General features: G+C 44.2%; 1 protein-coding gene across 5 annotated transcripts in view; it reads left to right on the forward strand.

The window, feature by feature from the left end:
• The window catches only part of sec16a (SEC16 homolog A, endoplasmic reticulum export factor), a 68,396-nt gene that overhangs the window by 14,053 nt on the left and 37,580 nt on the right, over positions 1-16,763 (forward strand). For all 5 annotated transcript variants that reach the window (XM_046369670.1, XM_046369671.1, XM_046369672.1 and 2 more), the window contains 8 exons: positions 7,495-7,631; positions 7,946-8,034; positions 11,812-11,983; positions 12,571-12,769; positions 13,696-13,879; positions 14,154-14,296; positions 15,355-15,416; positions 15,700-15,838. In XM_046369670.1, coding sequence (XP_046225626.1) covers positions 7,495-7,631; positions 7,946-8,034; positions 11,812-11,983; positions 12,571-12,769; positions 13,696-13,879; positions 14,154-14,296; positions 15,355-15,416; positions 15,700-15,838 — 1,125 coding nt within the window. The remainder of the gene's footprint in view (positions 1-7,494; positions 7,632-7,945; positions 8,035-11,811; positions 11,984-12,570; positions 12,770-13,695; positions 13,880-14,153; positions 14,297-15,354; positions 15,417-15,699; positions 15,839-16,763) is intronic.

The raw sequence follows: 16,763 nt of genomic DNA on the forward strand, positions 1-16,763 counted from the left end.
CATCGCCGCGTCCCATACTCTCTGTGGCCCATATGTACTTTCTATCTCCTCCCGATTAAAAAAATAATAAATAAAAAATTGTTTATACTTTCCGGAAACCTGCCTCACCCAATGTGATACGGAATCGCTATTATTTTTAATTTTTAGAACACACTCAAGAACCTCCAGAAGCTAACCAGCTAACTAGCTACAAGCTATTTAGTCATTGTTAGTTTTTTAACCTTGATAACACTCGCCAGTCCAGCTCCCCTGCCCCATCCACCGCTGCCCCCTGGACACTGATCACTTGGCTACATAGCTGATGCACGCTGGACTGTCCATTAATCACGGTACTCCATTCTGCTTGTTTGTTTTATCTGTCGGCCCCGTTGCCTAGTCAACACCATTTTACCTGCTGTTGTTGTGCTAGCTGATTAGCTGTTGTCTCACCTACTGTTTTAGCTAGCTTTCCCAATTCAACACCTGTAATTACTGTATGCCTCGCTGTATGTCTCTCTCAAATGTCAATATGCCGTGTATACTGTTGCTCAGGTTAGTTATCATTGTTTTAGTTCACAATGGAGCCCCTAGTCCCACTCCTCATACCCCTGATACCTCCTTTGTCCCACCTCCCACATATGCGGTGACCTCACCCATTACAACCAGCATGTCCAGAGATACAACCTCTCTCATCATCACCCAGTGCCTGGGCTTACCTCCGCTGTACCCGCACCCCACCATACCCCTGTCTGCGCATTATGCCCTGAATATATTCTACCATGCCCAGAAACCTGCTCCTCTTATTCTCTGTCCCCAACACTCTAGGCGACCAGTTTTGATAGCCTTTATCCGCACCCTCATACTACTCCTTCTCTGTTCCGCGGGTGATGTGGAGGTAAACCCAGGCCCTGCATGTCCCCAGGCACCTTCATTTGTTGACTTCTGTGATCGAAAAAGCCTTGGTTTCATGCATGTCAACATCAGAAGCCTCCTCCCTAAGTTTGTTTTACTCACTGCTTTAGCACACTCTGCTAACCCTGATGTCCTTGCCGTGTTTGAATCCTGGCTCAGGAAGGCCACCAAAAATTCTGAGATTTCCATACCCAACTATAACATCTTCCGTCAAGATAGAACTGCCAAAGGGGGCGGAGTCGCAGTCTACTGCAGAGATAGCCTGCAAAGTAATGTCATACTTTCCAGGTCCATACCCAAACAGTTCGAACTACTAATTCTGAAAATTACTCTCTCCAGAAATAAGTCTCTCACTGTTGCCGCCTGCTACCGACCCCCCCACCTCAGCTCCCAGCTGTGCCCTGGACACCATTTGTGAATTGATTGCCCCCCGTCTAGCTTCAGAGTTTGTTCTGTTAGGTGACCTAAACTGGGATATGCTTAACACCCCGGCAGTCCTACAATCTAAGCTAGATGCCCTCAATCTCACACAAATTATCAAGGAACCCACCAGGTACAACCCTAACTCTGTAAGCAAGGGCACCCTCATATACGTCATCCTGACGAACTGGCCCTCCAAATACACCGCCGCTGTCTTCAACCAGGATCTCAGCGATCACTGCCTCATTGCCTGTATCCGTTACGGTGCCGCAGTCAAACGACCACCCCTCATCACTGTCAAACGCTCCCTAAAACACTTCTGTGAGCAGGCCTTTCTAATCGACCTGGCCCGGGTATCCTGGAAGGACATTGACCTCATCCCGTCAGTTGAGGATGCCTGGTCATTCTTTTAAGAGTAACTTCCTCACCATTTTAGATAAGCATGCTCTGTTCAAAAAATGCAGAACTAAGAACAGATACAGCCCTTGGTTCACTCCAGACCTGACGGCCCTCGACCAGCACAAAAACATCCTGTGGCGGACTGCAATAGCATCGAATAGTCCCCGCGATATGCAACTGTTCAGGGAAGTCAGGAACCAATACACGCAGTCAGTCAGGAAAGCTAAGGCCAGCTTCTTCAGGCAGAAGTTTGCATCCTGTAGCTCCAACTCCAAAAAATTCTGGGACACTGAAGTCCATGGAGAACAAGAGCACCTCCTCCCAGCTGCCCACTGCACTGAGGCTAGGGAACACGGTCACCACCGATAAATCCATGATTATCGAAAACTTCAACAAGCATTTCTCAACGGCTGGCCATGCCTTCCGCCTGGCTACTCCTACCTCGGCCAACAGCTCCGCCCCCCCCCGCAGCTCCTCGCCCAAGCCTCTCCAGGTTCTCCTTTACCCAAATCCAGATAGCAGATGTTCTGAAAGAGCTGCAAAACCTGGACCCGTATAAATCAGCTGGGCTTGACAATCTGGACCCTCTATTTCTGAAACTATCCGGCGCCATTGTCGCAACCCCTATTACCAGCCTGTTCAACCTCTCTTTCATATCGTCTGAGATCCCCAAGGATTGGAAAGCTGCCGCAGTCATCCCCCTCTTCAAAGGGGGAGACACCCTGTTACAGACCTATATCCATCCTGCCCTGCATATCTAAGGTCTTCGAAAGCCAAGTCAACAAACAGGTCACTGACCATCTCGAATCCCACCGTACCTTCTCCGCTATGCAATCTGGTTTCCGAGCCGGTCACGGGTGCACCTCAGCCACACTCAAGGTACTAAACGACATCATAACCGCCATCGATAAAAGACAGTACTGTGCAGCCGTCTTCATCGACCTTGCCAAGGCTTTCGACTCTGTCAATCACCATATTCTTATCGGCAGACTCAGTAGCCTCGGTTTTTCTGATGACTGCCTTGCCTGGTTCACCAATTACTTTGCAGACAGAGTTCAGTGTGTCAAATCGGAGGGCATGTTGTCCGGTCCTCTGGCAGTCTCTATGGGGGTGCCACAGGGTTCAATTCTCGGGCCGACTCTTTTCTCTGTATATATCAATGATGTTGCTCTTGCTGCGGGCGATTCCCTGATCCACCTCTACGCAGACGACACCATTCTATATACTTTCGGCCCGTCATTGGACACTGTGCTATCTAATCTCCAAACGAGCTTCAATGCCATACAACACTCCTTCCGTGGCCTCCAACTGCTCTTAAACGCTAGTAAAACCAAATGCATGTTTTTCAATCGGATCGCTGCCTGCACCCACACGCCTGACCAGCATCACCACCCTGGATGGTTCCGACCTTGAATATGTGGACACCTATAAGTACCTAGGTGTCTGGCTAGACTGTAAACTCTCCTTCCAGACTCATATCAAACATCTCGAAAATCAAATCAAGAGTCGGCGTTCTATTCCGCAACAAAGCCTCCTTCACTCACGCTGCCAAGCTTACCCTAGTAAAACTGACTATCCTACCGATCCTAGACTTTGGCGATGTCATCTACAAAATTGCTTCCAACACTCTACTCAGCAAACTGGATGCAGTTTATCACAGTGCCATCCGTTTTGTCACTAAAGCACCTTATACTACCCACCACTGCGACTTGTATGCTCTAGTCGGCTGGCCCTCGCTACATATTCATCGCCAGACCCACTGGCTCCAGGTCATCTACAAGGCCATGCTAGGTAAAGCTCCGCCTTATCTCAGTTCACTGGTCACGATGGCAACACCCATCCGTAGCACGCGCTCCAGCAGGTGTATCTCACTGATCATCCCTAAAGCCAACACCTCATTCGGCCGCCTTTTGTTCCAGTACTCTGCTGCCTGTGACTGGAAAGAATTGCAAAAATCGCTGAAGTTGGAGACTTATCTCCCTCACCAACTTCAAACATCTGCTATCTGAGCAGCTAACCGATCGCTGCAGCTGTACATAGTCTATTGGTAAATAGCCCACCCATTTTCACCTACCTCATCCCAACAGTTTTTATTTATTTACTTTTCTGCTCTTTTGCACACCAATATCTCTACCTGTACATGATCATCTGATCATTTATCACTCCAGTGTTAATCTGCAAAATTGTAATTATTCGCCTACCTCCTCATGCCTTTTGCACACATTGTATATAGACCCCTCTTTTTTCTATTGTTATTGACTTGTTAATTGTTTACTCCATGTGTAACTCTGTGTTTGTTCACACTGCTATGCTTTATCTTGGCCAGGTCGCAGTTGCAAATGAGAACTTGTTCTCAACTAGCCTACCTGGTTAAATAAAGGTGAAAAAAAAATATTTCTCTAGCCAAAACATCTTGATGGCCTTGACTAGATCATCTTTGCCTGTCGGCTTGGCACAGTTATGGATGAATGTTTTCAGTTGATGCCAAACAAGTTCTATCGGGTTTAAATCAGGAGACCTACGTGTAGCTATTTCCTCCAAGGCAATCAAACAAGCTAAGTGTCAGTAGAGACAAAGTAGAGTCGCAATTCAACGGCTCAGACAAGACTTTTATGTGGCATGGTCTACAATCACAGACTACAAAAAGAAAACCAGACCCGTCGCCCCGATGTCTGGGAGCAAGACAAACTTAACTTCTTTGCTCGCTTTGAGGACAATAGTGCCACCACCATGGCCCGCTACCAAAACCTGCAGGCTATCCTTCACCGCAGCCAACGTGAGTAAAACATTTAAACGTGTTAACCCTCGCAAGGCTGCAGGCCCAGTCGGCATCCCGAGCCGCGTCCTCAGAGCATGCGCAGATCAGCTGGCTGGTGTGTTTATGGGCATATTCAATCAATCCCTGTCCCAGTCTGCTGTTCCCACATGCTTCAAGAGGGCCATCATTGTTCCTGTTCCCAATAATGCAAAGTTGTAACTGAACTAAATGACTATCGCCCTGCAGCGCTCACTTCTGTCATCATGAAGTGCTTTGAGAGACTATTCAAGGATCATCTCACCTCCACCCTACCTGACACCCTAGACCCAATCCAATTTGCTTACCGTCCCAATAGGTTCACAGACGACGCAAACACACTGCACACTGCCCAAACCCATCTGGACAAGAAGAAACTGTGCAACTGGGTCCTGGACTTTCTGACGGGACGCCCCCCAGGTGGTGAGGGTAGGCAACATCTCCACCCCGCTGATCCTCAACACTGGGGCCCCGCAAGGGTGCGTTCTCAGCCCTCTCCTGTACTCCCTGTTCACCCATGACTGCGTGGCCAAGCACGCCTCCAACTCAATCATCAAGTTTGCAAACGACACAACATTGGTAGGCTTGATTACCAACAACGACGAGACGGCCTACAGGGAGGTGGTGAGGGCCCTCGGAGTGTGGTGTCAGGAAAATAACCTCACACTCAACATCAACAAAACTAAGGAGATTGTGAACTTCAGGAAACAGCAGAGGGAGCACCCCCCTATCCACATCGATGGGACAGTAGTGGAGAGGGTAGTAAGTTTTTTAAGTTCCTCGGCGTACACATCACGGACAAACTGAAATGGTCCACCCACACAGACAGCATGGTGAAGAAGGCGCAACAGCGCCTCTTCAACCTCAGGAGGCTGAAGAAATTCGGCTTGTCACCAAAAACACTCACAGATGCACAATCGAGGGCATCCAGTCATGCTGTATCACCACCTGGTACGGCAACTGCACAACCGTAAGGCTCTCCAGAAGGTAGTGAGGTCTGCACAACACATCACCGGGGGCAAACTACCTGCCCTCCAGGACACCTACACCACCCGATGTCACAGGAAGGCAAAAAAGATAATCAAGGACAACAACCACCTGAGCCACTACCTGTTCACCACGCTATCATCCAGAAGGCAAGGTCAGTACAGGTGCAGCAAAGCTGGGACCGAGAGACCGAAAAACAGCTTCAATCTCAAGACTGTTAAACTGCCATCACTAACATTAGGTGGCTGCTGCCAACATACTGACTCAAATCTCTAACCACTTTAACAATTAAATATTGGATGTAAATGTATCACTAGTCAATTTAAACAATGCCACTTTATATAATGTTTTATATAATGTTATAATGTACTCTACCATCTACTGCATCTTGCCTATGTCGTTCGGCCATCGCTCGCTCATCCATATATTTATATGTACATATTCTTATTCATTCCTTTACACTTGTGTGTGTATATAAGGTAGTTGTTGTGAAATTGCTAGATATTGCTGCATGGTTGGAACTAGAAGCATAAGCATAAGCATTTCGCTACACTCGCATTAAAATCTGCTAACCATGTCTAATCTAAAATTAGATTATGTTTTTGGTCTTTGTCTGCATTTGGAGAAGAAAGAAAAATACATTTATCCTAACAGCCAAAATTAGGTACAATAATAGAAATATACATGTAAATAGGCCTAAACGTAAAATAATCTTGCTTTATAACCCTACCTTGAAAGAAATGTTGGATCAGCATATCTCATGTCTCTTGATTTCTTCCTCAAAGAAATCTCGTGCCATGATGTGCCACAACACATTCCGTGAGGTGTTGGCTACAATATTTTCTGTACCTTTTGCTTTGTAAATAGCCAAACTTACCATAAAAAAATCAAATATGGGCCTGGTCCCTGGCGAAAATTGACCACCACCCATGGAATTTGAGCGGATGCTTGGGACTCGGCTTGCTTGACAGTCTTCCTTTTTTATTCTGTAGCAATTTTTAGCAAATTGCTCAAGGGCCGTGGTTGATTCATCTGTGAAGATAACATTATTGAATGTCTCGCCAGCTTTGATCCATGCCTGGGCCTACAGGACGCAAAGTCCTTTGTTTGTCAGACGAATCATTGGGTCAAAACTACAGAACAGTACAAAATATGCGAACACACATGGTTAAGGCTGACAAATATAAAACGTGCCACAGAATGCTACAGCAGCCCTCAAGGTGTGCCACAGTATGACGCAACTTTTAAAGGAGGAACCACTGTAGCACTTGATGGTTTTTGCGACTGCACTTGAAGAAACTTTCAAAGTTATTCATTTTCCGTGTTGACTGACCTTCATGTCTTAAGGTAATGATTGACTGTAGTATCTATTTGCTTATTTGAGCGTTTTCTTGTCATAATAGGGACTTGGTCTTTTACCAAATAGGGTGATCTTCTGTACACAGTACCACCCCTACCTTGTATACCAACCCTAACTTGTCACAAACCAACTGATTGGCTCAAACACATTAAGAAGGAAAGAAATTCCACAAATTAACTTTTAACAAGGCACACCTTGTTAATTGAAATGCATTCCAGGTGACGACCTCATGAAGCTGGTTGAGAAAATGCCAGGAGTGTGTGAAGCTGTCATCAAGGCAAAGGGTGGCTTCTTGGAAGAATCTCAAATATAAAATATATTTGGAATGTTTAACACTTTTTTTTTGTTTGTTACTACATGATTCATGATTTTTTGTTTTTTACTACATGATGTGTTTTTTGATGTCTTCACTATTATTCTACAATGTAGAAAATCTTTTTTTTTAAATGGAATGAGGATGTGTGTCTAAACTTGTGATTGGTACTGTACATTCAAATGAATTTGAGATAGGGCTGGGCACTGTCACGTCAGCGTACTCAGATCCTGTATTTCTCACACAGGTGCTTGGTAAAACAAGACAGCCATGCTCCCATGTGCATGTCCTTCCACATTCCAATTTGACCATGTTTTTTTTGTCCCTCAGGATGACCCGTACATGATAGCGGACCCTCGCTATGGCAGATATGAAGGAGCCAACCCGGCCTACCCCCCATACAGAGAGCCCCAGCCAGAGAGACCCAGCTCCAGAACCAGCCAGTACTCAGACAGACCCTCCTCCAGGTACTAGTGTAATTCTCCACTGACCAGTAACAGTACCCTATTACCAATGCAAACTGTGAAGAAGTGTGTGCATGCGTGTTACAGCTGTACTGTTTACATGGGTGGGTTGGATTGTAAAAATTCCCACCCACCTCCATTGACAGTTTGGGACTGGAAAAGCCTTTGTTTGTGTGTGTAGTTGCTTTAGGGCCTAACGTTTAGGTAAGTACCACCTGTAACTGTCAGTTAGTTGAAGAACCTATCGTCTGACCTTTTTGACCACCCCTCCGTGAGCTTTTGGACACTCAATCCTCCCTGTTTTCTGCATATCCCAGGCAAGGTTTCCCCCCCGAAGAATATCAGAGAGCTAACCGAAGTGCTTATGATGACTACTATGCAGAGTATTACAAAAACCAGTACGGAGGTAAGAGGAACAGTACCAACCACCAATGGCTTAGTTACATTGCGATAACTATGGTAGAAAGTTAGTTAAAACTTACAAAACCTACAATTATTACTATACATAGAAATGTACATTTGGTTATTCCTAACTTACACTGAGGGTACAAAACATTAAAAACACCTTTGTAATATTGAGTTCCACCCCATCCTGTTGCCCTCAGAACAGCCTCAATTTGTCGGGGCATGGACCTATAGTGCATTCGGAAAGTATTTTAACCTCTTGACTTTTTCCACATTTTGTTACATTTTAGAATAAGAATGTAAGGTATTAAATTGTTTTTTCCCCCTCGACACACACTACCCCAATCGACACACACTACCCCATTATGACGAAGCAAAAACAGGTTGTTTTTTGCAAATGTATTTTTTTTTTTTTAAGAAGCTTTAATATTATTTATTATTTTTTAAACTACTTTTTTCCCCCAATTTCGTGGTATCCAATTGTCTCATCGCTGCCACTGCCATACGGACTCGGGAGAGGCTGACGGTCGAGAGCTGTGTGTCCTCCAGAACACAAGCCAGCTAGCACTGTGATGCAGTGCCTTAGATCACTTGGGAGGCCCTGAAATATTACATTTACATATGTATTCAGACCCTTTACTCAGTACTTTGTTGAAGCACCTTTTGCAGCGATTAGAGCCTTGAGTCTTCTTCGGTATGACGCTACAAGCTTGGCACACCTGTATTGGGGGAGTTTCTCCCATTCTTCTCAAGCTCTGTCAGGTTGGAGGGGGAGCGTCGCTGCACAGCTTTTTTCAGGTCTCCAGAGATGTTTGAAGTTTGGGCTCTGCCTGGGCCACTCAAGGACATTCAGAGACTCCCGAAACTATTCCTGCGTTGTCTTGGCTGTGTGCTTAGGGTTGTTGTCCTGTTGGAAGGTGAACCTTTGCCCCAGTCTGAGGTCCTGAGTGCTTTAGAGCTCAGGACTAGTCTGCCAGTCTGCAGTCTGCCAGTCTACAGCTGAAAAATATCCCCACAGCATAATGCCTCTACCACCATACTTCACCGTAGAGATGGTGCCAGGTTTCCTCCAGGCGTGGCACTTGGCATTCAGGCCAAGGAGTTCAATCTTGGTTTCATTAGACCAGAGAATCTTGTTTCTCATGGCCTGAGAGTCCTTTAGGTGCCTTTTGGCAAACTCCGAGCAGGCTGTCATGTGCCTTTTTCTGAGGAGTGGCTTCCGTCTGACCACTCTATCATCAAGGCCTGATTGGTGGAGTGCTGCAGAGATGGTTGTCCTTTAAGGTTCTCCCATCTCCTCTGATGAACTCTGGAGATCTGTCAGATTGACCATCGGGTCTTGGTCAAATTTTATTTGTCACATACATGTTTAGCAGATGTTATTGTGGATGTGGTGAAATGCTTGTGTTTCTAGCTCCAACAATACACACAACCTAAAACTAAAAGAATGGAATTAAGGAATATATAAATATTAGGATGAGCAATGTTGGAGTGGCATAGACCATATACAGTATATACTTGTGAGATAAGTAAAGCAAAAATGTGAACATTATAAAAGTAAAACATTTTAGGGTCTTCCTCTGACACCGCCTGGTATAGAGGTCCTGGATGGGAAGGAAGCTTAGCCCCGGTGATGTACTGGGGCCGTACGCACTACCCTCTGTAGTAGAGGTCGACCGATTTTATTATTTTTGATACCGATTTATTGGTGTACCAAAAAAAGCTGATACCGTTTAGTCTGCTGTTTTTTTAAATATTTATATTTGAGAAACACAAGCATTTCGCCACGTCTGCTAAACATATATTTATATTTGTAATGATGATAATTACAACAATACTGAATTGACCCTTAATATAATACATAAGTAAAATCAATTTAGTCTCAAATAAATAATGAAACATGTTCAATTTGGTTTAAATAATGCAAAAACCAAGTGTTGGAGAAGAAAGTAAAAATGCAATATGTGCCATGTAAAAAAGCTAACGTTTGAGTTTCTTCCTCAGAACATGAGAACATATGAAAGCTGGTGGTTCCTTTTAACATGAGTCTTCAATATTCCCAGTTAAGAAGTTTTAGGTTGTCGTTATTATAGGACTATTTTTCTCTATGCCATTTGTATTTCATATATCTTTCACTATTGGATGTTCTTTTAGGAACTATAGTATTGCCAGCCTAATAGCATTGCAAAGAGCTTCTGGCAAACGCAGGAAGTTCTGTTTGAATGAATGCTTATGAGCCTGCTACTGCCTATCACCGCTCAGTCAGACTGCTATATCAAATCATATACTTAATTATAATATAATACACAGAAATATGAGCCTTAGGTCATTTAACATGGTCAAATACGGAAACTAATTTCGAAAACAACATGTTTATTCTTTCAGTGAAATACGGAACCGTTCCGTATTTTATCTAACGGGTGGCAACCCCAAGTCTAAATATTGCTGTTACATTGCACAACCTTCAATATTATGTCATAATTATTTAAAATTCTGGCAAATTAGGGTCTTTGTTAGGAAGAAATGGTCTTCACACAGTTCGCAATGAGCCAGGCGGCCCAAACTGTTGCATATACCGTGACGCGAGATGCGCTTTTGTTAAATAATCACCCGTTTGGCGAAGTCGGCTGTGATTCGATGATAAATTAACAGGCACCGCATTAATTATATGCAACGCAGGACAAGCTAGTTAAACTAGTAATGTCATCAACCATGTGTAGTTAACTAGTGATCATGTTTTGATAGATTTTTTTGTTTAAGATAAGTTTGAGGGTCTTATGTGCCAAGCGAAATTTCTTCAGCCTTCTGAGGTTGAAGGGGCACAGTTGCGCCTTCACCACGCTGTCTGTGTGGGTGGACCATTTCAGATCGGCAGTGATGTGTATGCGGAGGAACTTGAGTCTTTCCACCTGCTTCACTGTTTTGTCGACATTGAGTGAGAGGTTATTTTCCTGGTACCACATTCCCAGGGCCCTCACCTCTCTTATCATTACTTTCCTAATACTAAATAATATACAAGATCAAAGTATTTTCAAATGTACCAGCTGGTGCTGAAAAGGAGAAAATGTGTGTGTTTGCATCACTTTCTTTCATTGATCCCTAACCATTCTCTTCATATTGGGGGCGGCAGGGTAGCCTAGTGGTTAGAGCGTTGGACTAGTAACCGGAAGGTTAAGTTCAAACCCCCGAGCTGACAAGGTACGTTCTGTCGTTCTGCCCCTGAACAGGCAGTTAACCCACTGTTCCTAGGCCGTCGTTGTAAATAAGAATTTGTTCTTAACTGACTTGCCTAGTTAAATAAAAGGTAAAATTAAAAAAATTAAAATAAATATTCTAGTGAGTCTGTTAAATTATATTTAAAGGTACACCAAATGTAAAGGGATGGCTTTAAATAAATGGACTGAAAACCCTATTCAATGAAAACTCCATGAGAAAGTGGCAGGGTTTTTAGCGGTTTAATTAAATGTATTTAGCACACACTAGGGAACCATGCCTGCAAAGCCCGTTATGCACCTGAATACCAACTGCGGAGAAGTGCATAGGAAAGGCGTACATTTCTTAAGTCTGAATCGGGCACTTAGATGATAGGTGCTGCCAGCAATAGACAATGTACAAACAGAATACAGACAGTCAAAATTAAAAGTGTACATACAGAATTGACCATATAAATACAGTAAACATCAGGATTAATTGCAACAACAATGATATAATAAAAACTCTAATGTAGTGTTAACATTGACATAGTCCTGATGGTCTCCACCTGTCTGTGTTTATTCAGACCGGAGCAGGTGGGAGGGCTACAATGCTTCAGCAGGCACTTATGACCCCCGCTACAGAGACTACTACGACCAGAACTATTGGTACAACTACAACCCTGAGGCCTACCGGGGCAGGGAGGCAGCCTACTACAACCAGCAGCCCTCCCAGCAGTACCCTGCCGCTACCACCAGGTATTCGCCTATACAGCCTTGATTGTTTTTCATTGAGATATGTCACTAATGATAGGGAAAGACGGCTGGGTAGAGGAATACAGAATGAAGGTGCAGGGTTTGAACACATGCCACAAGGGGCAATGTGTGGTCCAGAGTTAGGAGTGCTACCACTAAACCAGACTATGGCTTCTTTAGCACTTCCAGATACTCAGTCATAGTGGTTTACATGTTGTATTTTGATAAACTCGCCTCATCTACAACCAACTTTCTAGCATCCATCACACACTACAGGAGCTTGACTTTGATGCATATCATATATTTATGTTGAAGGGATGGTAACACCCGAATTACAAAATTACATATTTGTTTCTTTGCCTTGTAAGCAATTTATGGACAAAGACATGGTGCAATCCATGGATTAGGTTTGTTGACATAGCCACTGCCACCACCTAATTTTTGGGGTATACTACCCCTTTAATGAGAGACAAGCCCTGAAATGATTGTTCTGCATTCCAATCTGTGTTAGTAATCACCCCCCAGTTTGATGTCAGTGTTGTGCCGCCTAACATGGCCAAATCCAGTTCTAATGGAGTTTCTGTGTGTAGGCCACAGGGCTATGACGACAAGTGGCGCTACTATCCTGGTTACGATGCCAGTTTTGACGATGACTACCGGCGGCAGAGGGACCAGTACAAGGACGATTTTGACCGACGGAGCGTCCACAGTGAACAGTCGGCCCACAGTCTACACAGCTCCCAAAGCCATCGCAGCCGACGCAGCAGCTTTAGCTCCCGCTCACAACAGGTGTGTGTCTATATGGATTTGCGAAAGACTGTCTTAATTTCCTTCCAGTGCTGGTACTTTTCTTATTGGTTGTTACGAATCCCTTTTGGCCCGACAGTCTAGGGGGGATGGTAATGAGACCCGTAACATAACTCATGCAAATTATTATTGTGACAAAGTAAAAGTGTGCACGAAATAACCACGACAACAGAAATCTACCGTCAAACTCTAGGTTTATTTATAAACACACGGTAATGGGGGGAGCAGGAAAAGGGGCTGAGCTGGACCCAAGGAAAGAAACAATAAATATACAAAAACACACCCCTAAGCTAGACTAGCCTACTTTAACAGCTAACTAACTAACCAAAAATACAGTGGGTGGTCCGCCCAGTTCTAACTAGTGTATTTAACAAAGTTCACCTACGGGTAGTGTATGCCCATGGGCGACTTGTCTTGGTTTCCCCCTTTTCCCACCAGCAATCAAACACAAACACCATAAACAAAAACAATACTCACAGGTGATGACAAAGTGCTATGAGGTGCTTAAACAAAAGAGAGGTTAAGACATAAAGCGAGAGTGAAACACAGAGACCTACAGACATGGCATTTACAGAGAGATTGAGCTAGAGATTGAGCTGAGCTTTAGAACAAACGATGGGGTTTTTAAACCATGGGGAAGGAACTGTGATAGGTCAGGAAATAGGAGGAGGTGTGTCTTCTGATTGATGATTGAGTGTTGACTGATTGGGGAGTGATGGTTTTCACCTGTGAGGGGAGAAGGAGAGAAAAGAAACACACACACAGGATACACACACACAGGATAACTGTATCCGTAACATTGGTTATTAGTATGGATCATCACGTCAGTGTGTGAATCACTTGTGTGTTGTAGTTTCTTCAAACCCTCCAAAATATTAACTTATGTACCCCCCCCCCCTGCCCTATAGAGCGAGGTGTACAGGTCCCAGCCTGACCTGACAGCGGTTTACGACCCCACTGTTTCTACCCTGCCTGTGGATTACTCCTATGGACAATATCCAGAACAGATGGATCCCGGACAGAGCTTCAGCCAGTACCCCTACACCTCGGGCTACCAGGCAGACAACAGCACCTGGGTCGTCGCTGAGCAGCGTAAGAACATTGTTACTGGCAACATTCATTTGTCATTTCTGGTTTGCAGAATAGAAGAAAGAACCAGAAGGTGTTGAGTCCCATGAGTGATTCTGACTGATCTGGGGATTTTCCTGATTGCTGACCTTATCTGATTCTTGAAATGGCTTGTAGCCTTTTTCCCTTTGATTTGTCTCGATTGTGCTGGTCACTGTCATGAGTTGTGGACATTGGGACAGAATTTTCAGTCTGTTCAGATTTTGGATTATTTAAAGTTCTCCCTCTCCCCCCTCAGCTCCTCCTCGTCCCGTTACTCCAGAGAAGTACTCGGTATCCCACCGCTGTGCCCGCTTCGGTCCAGGTGGTCAGCTGATCCAGGTGCTGCCCAACCTCCCCTCGGCCGGCCAGCCTGCTCTGGTGGAGATCCACAACATGGAGGTAACCCTGAGAACCCAACCCACGACCCAGCCTTCCAATCGGCTAAGGCCGGAATTCAGTTGTCACCGATAGCGATTTAAAGAGCACTGGAAATAATCAATCTATACTGTGGTTGATTGGGATTCAAACAAATACCTGTACGGCGTGGCTTTGTGTCAATAATATCCCATGGTAATATCCATGTGATGTCAACCTTTAAATACACAAGGAGGTGATGGGATGTCCACCAAGCAGCTTGGGAAGTGTGTTGGCCATAATGAGGTTGATATCTCCAATATAGCACAATTTCGCTGAGAAGAATGTTACAGTTTAGGCAAATTCAAATCTGGAACTTGAAGCCAGTTCCACTGCTGATTTTCATTCTTCCCCTCTAATCTGGAACACCAAACAGAAAAACAGCAGTACTCGGGATCCGTCAGGGTCGGATTTTAATACTTCTGGTATAGTAGGTAGTTGCGCTATGGGCTCTTACTTACTTTACGTCAGCTAGGTGCTGAACATGACCCTGGTGTTTCACCGTCTGCTTCGGTGGTGTTGATGCTTCTAATGAGTTAGCTAGTCTGTGTAAGACATCCTTAACTAGGGGTCTGTCATTGATTGTTGTGAGAAGGTGTGCGGTATGATCAGCATTTTAGCACATGGGTGTAAGGAAGCGAATGGATTGAGATTGGCAATCACGAGAGGAGATGGCAGTTCACTTGCAGCTCATGTATCATCAGACCAATACAGAACTAAACATACATGACGGGTTTACCACAGCTGGTTTCTGTATAAAGCATATTTTATACCCAACGTAAGTACCCTAAGCAAAATTGCTTTCTTTCGTAGTTGCATCATGTTACAGATTTTGACCTGCACACTTGTGTGTATATTTGTGACACCCATTTTGCGTAGCCTAATAAACTAGGCTTTTATAAATTAGGCAATAGAAATGCTAAACAAAGTCATTGTTTTATTATCAACCATAGGAAAAAACACTATTTGAATAGATTGTGAAATTATGACCATTAAATGTCCTTTTGAAGTGTATTTTTTGAGCATCAATGGTTTTCCTACAGACGATGCTGCAGGACACACCAGACCAATCCGAGCTACGCTCCTTCCCCGGACCGCTTTTGAAGTAAGAGCGTTTTGAACTTTTAACCTTAACCCCTGACGCCTAGTCTCCTAGAATGAGATAAAGATTAGGCTACATCCTAGCTATTTTCATACCCAACTGCTTAGCTACGTGTTCTACCTGCTTGTCTGTGTGTGTGAGATTGACTACATTGCAGGCGGACTATGCAGAAGGATTGATCTACGAATCCCCTTGTATCCCAAATTCTGTGATAAAAATGAGCAATTCTGTGCTTTGCCTTGCTCAAACTGGTTCCCTCAAACAAGCTGTGTGTTGCTTTTCAAAGGGAGGAGACTCACAAGGTCGACGTGATAAAGTTCTCCCAGAACAAAGGCCTGGAGTGTGCCCGCAACAACGACCTCCTGGACAAGGACTCGGCTGCCCTCCTCTGGGACTTCATCGTGCTGCTGTGTAGGCAGAACGGGGTAAGACTGGTGGTCGGAGGTGGGACTCTTATATTATATAAGTTTCATTGTCTGTATCATAGATGCATTAAAATACAATTAAAATATAAACATGGTGTAGACCCCTCAAATTCAAATTTGGACCTTGAAGCCAGTTTCACTGCTTTTTCATTCTTCCTTTCTAATAAGTGACTGATTTAGACCTGGGACACCAAGTGGGTTCTATTTCAGGCAAAACAGAAAACCAGCAGTACACTATAGAGGTCGACCGATTAATCGGAATGGCCGATTTTAATTAGGGCGCCGATTTCCGATTATTATTTTTATTTACATTTTTATTTTATTTTTTATACCTTTTATTTAACTAGGCATGTCAGTTAAGAACACATTCTTATTTTCAATGACTGCATAGGAACTGTGGGTTAACTGCCTTGTTCAGGGGCAGAACGGCAGAATTTCACCTTGTCAGCTCAGGGGTTCCAATTTTGCAACCGCACAGTTAACTAGTCCAACGCTCTGACCATTGCACTCCACAAGTAGCCTGCCTATTACGCGAATGCAGTAGAAGCCAAGGTAAATTGCTAGCTAGCATTAAACTTCTCTTATAAAAAAACAATCAATCATAATCACTAGTTATAACTACTAATCCAGTTTAGCAGTTTAGCAGGCTAACCAGGTGAAATTGTGTCATTTCTCTTGCGTTCATTGCACACAGTCAGGGTATATGCAACAGTTTGGGCTGCCTGGCTAATTTGCCAGAATTTTACGTAATTATGACATACATTGAAGATTGTGCAATCACAGCCGACTTCGCCAAACGGGTGATTATTTAACAAAAGCGCATCTCGCGTCACGGTATATGCAACAGTTTGGGCCGCCTGGCTCATTGCGAACTGTGTGAAGACCATTTCTTCCTAACAAAGACCCTAATTTGTCAGAATTTTAA

This window comes from Oncorhynchus gorbuscha, linkage group LG11, assembly GCF_021184085.1.
Source record: "Oncorhynchus gorbuscha isolate QuinsamMale2020 ecotype Even-year linkage group LG11, OgorEven_v1.0, whole genome shotgun sequence".
Classification (NCBI taxonomy): Eukaryota; Metazoa; Chordata; class Actinopteri; order Salmoniformes; family Salmonidae; genus Oncorhynchus; species Oncorhynchus gorbuscha.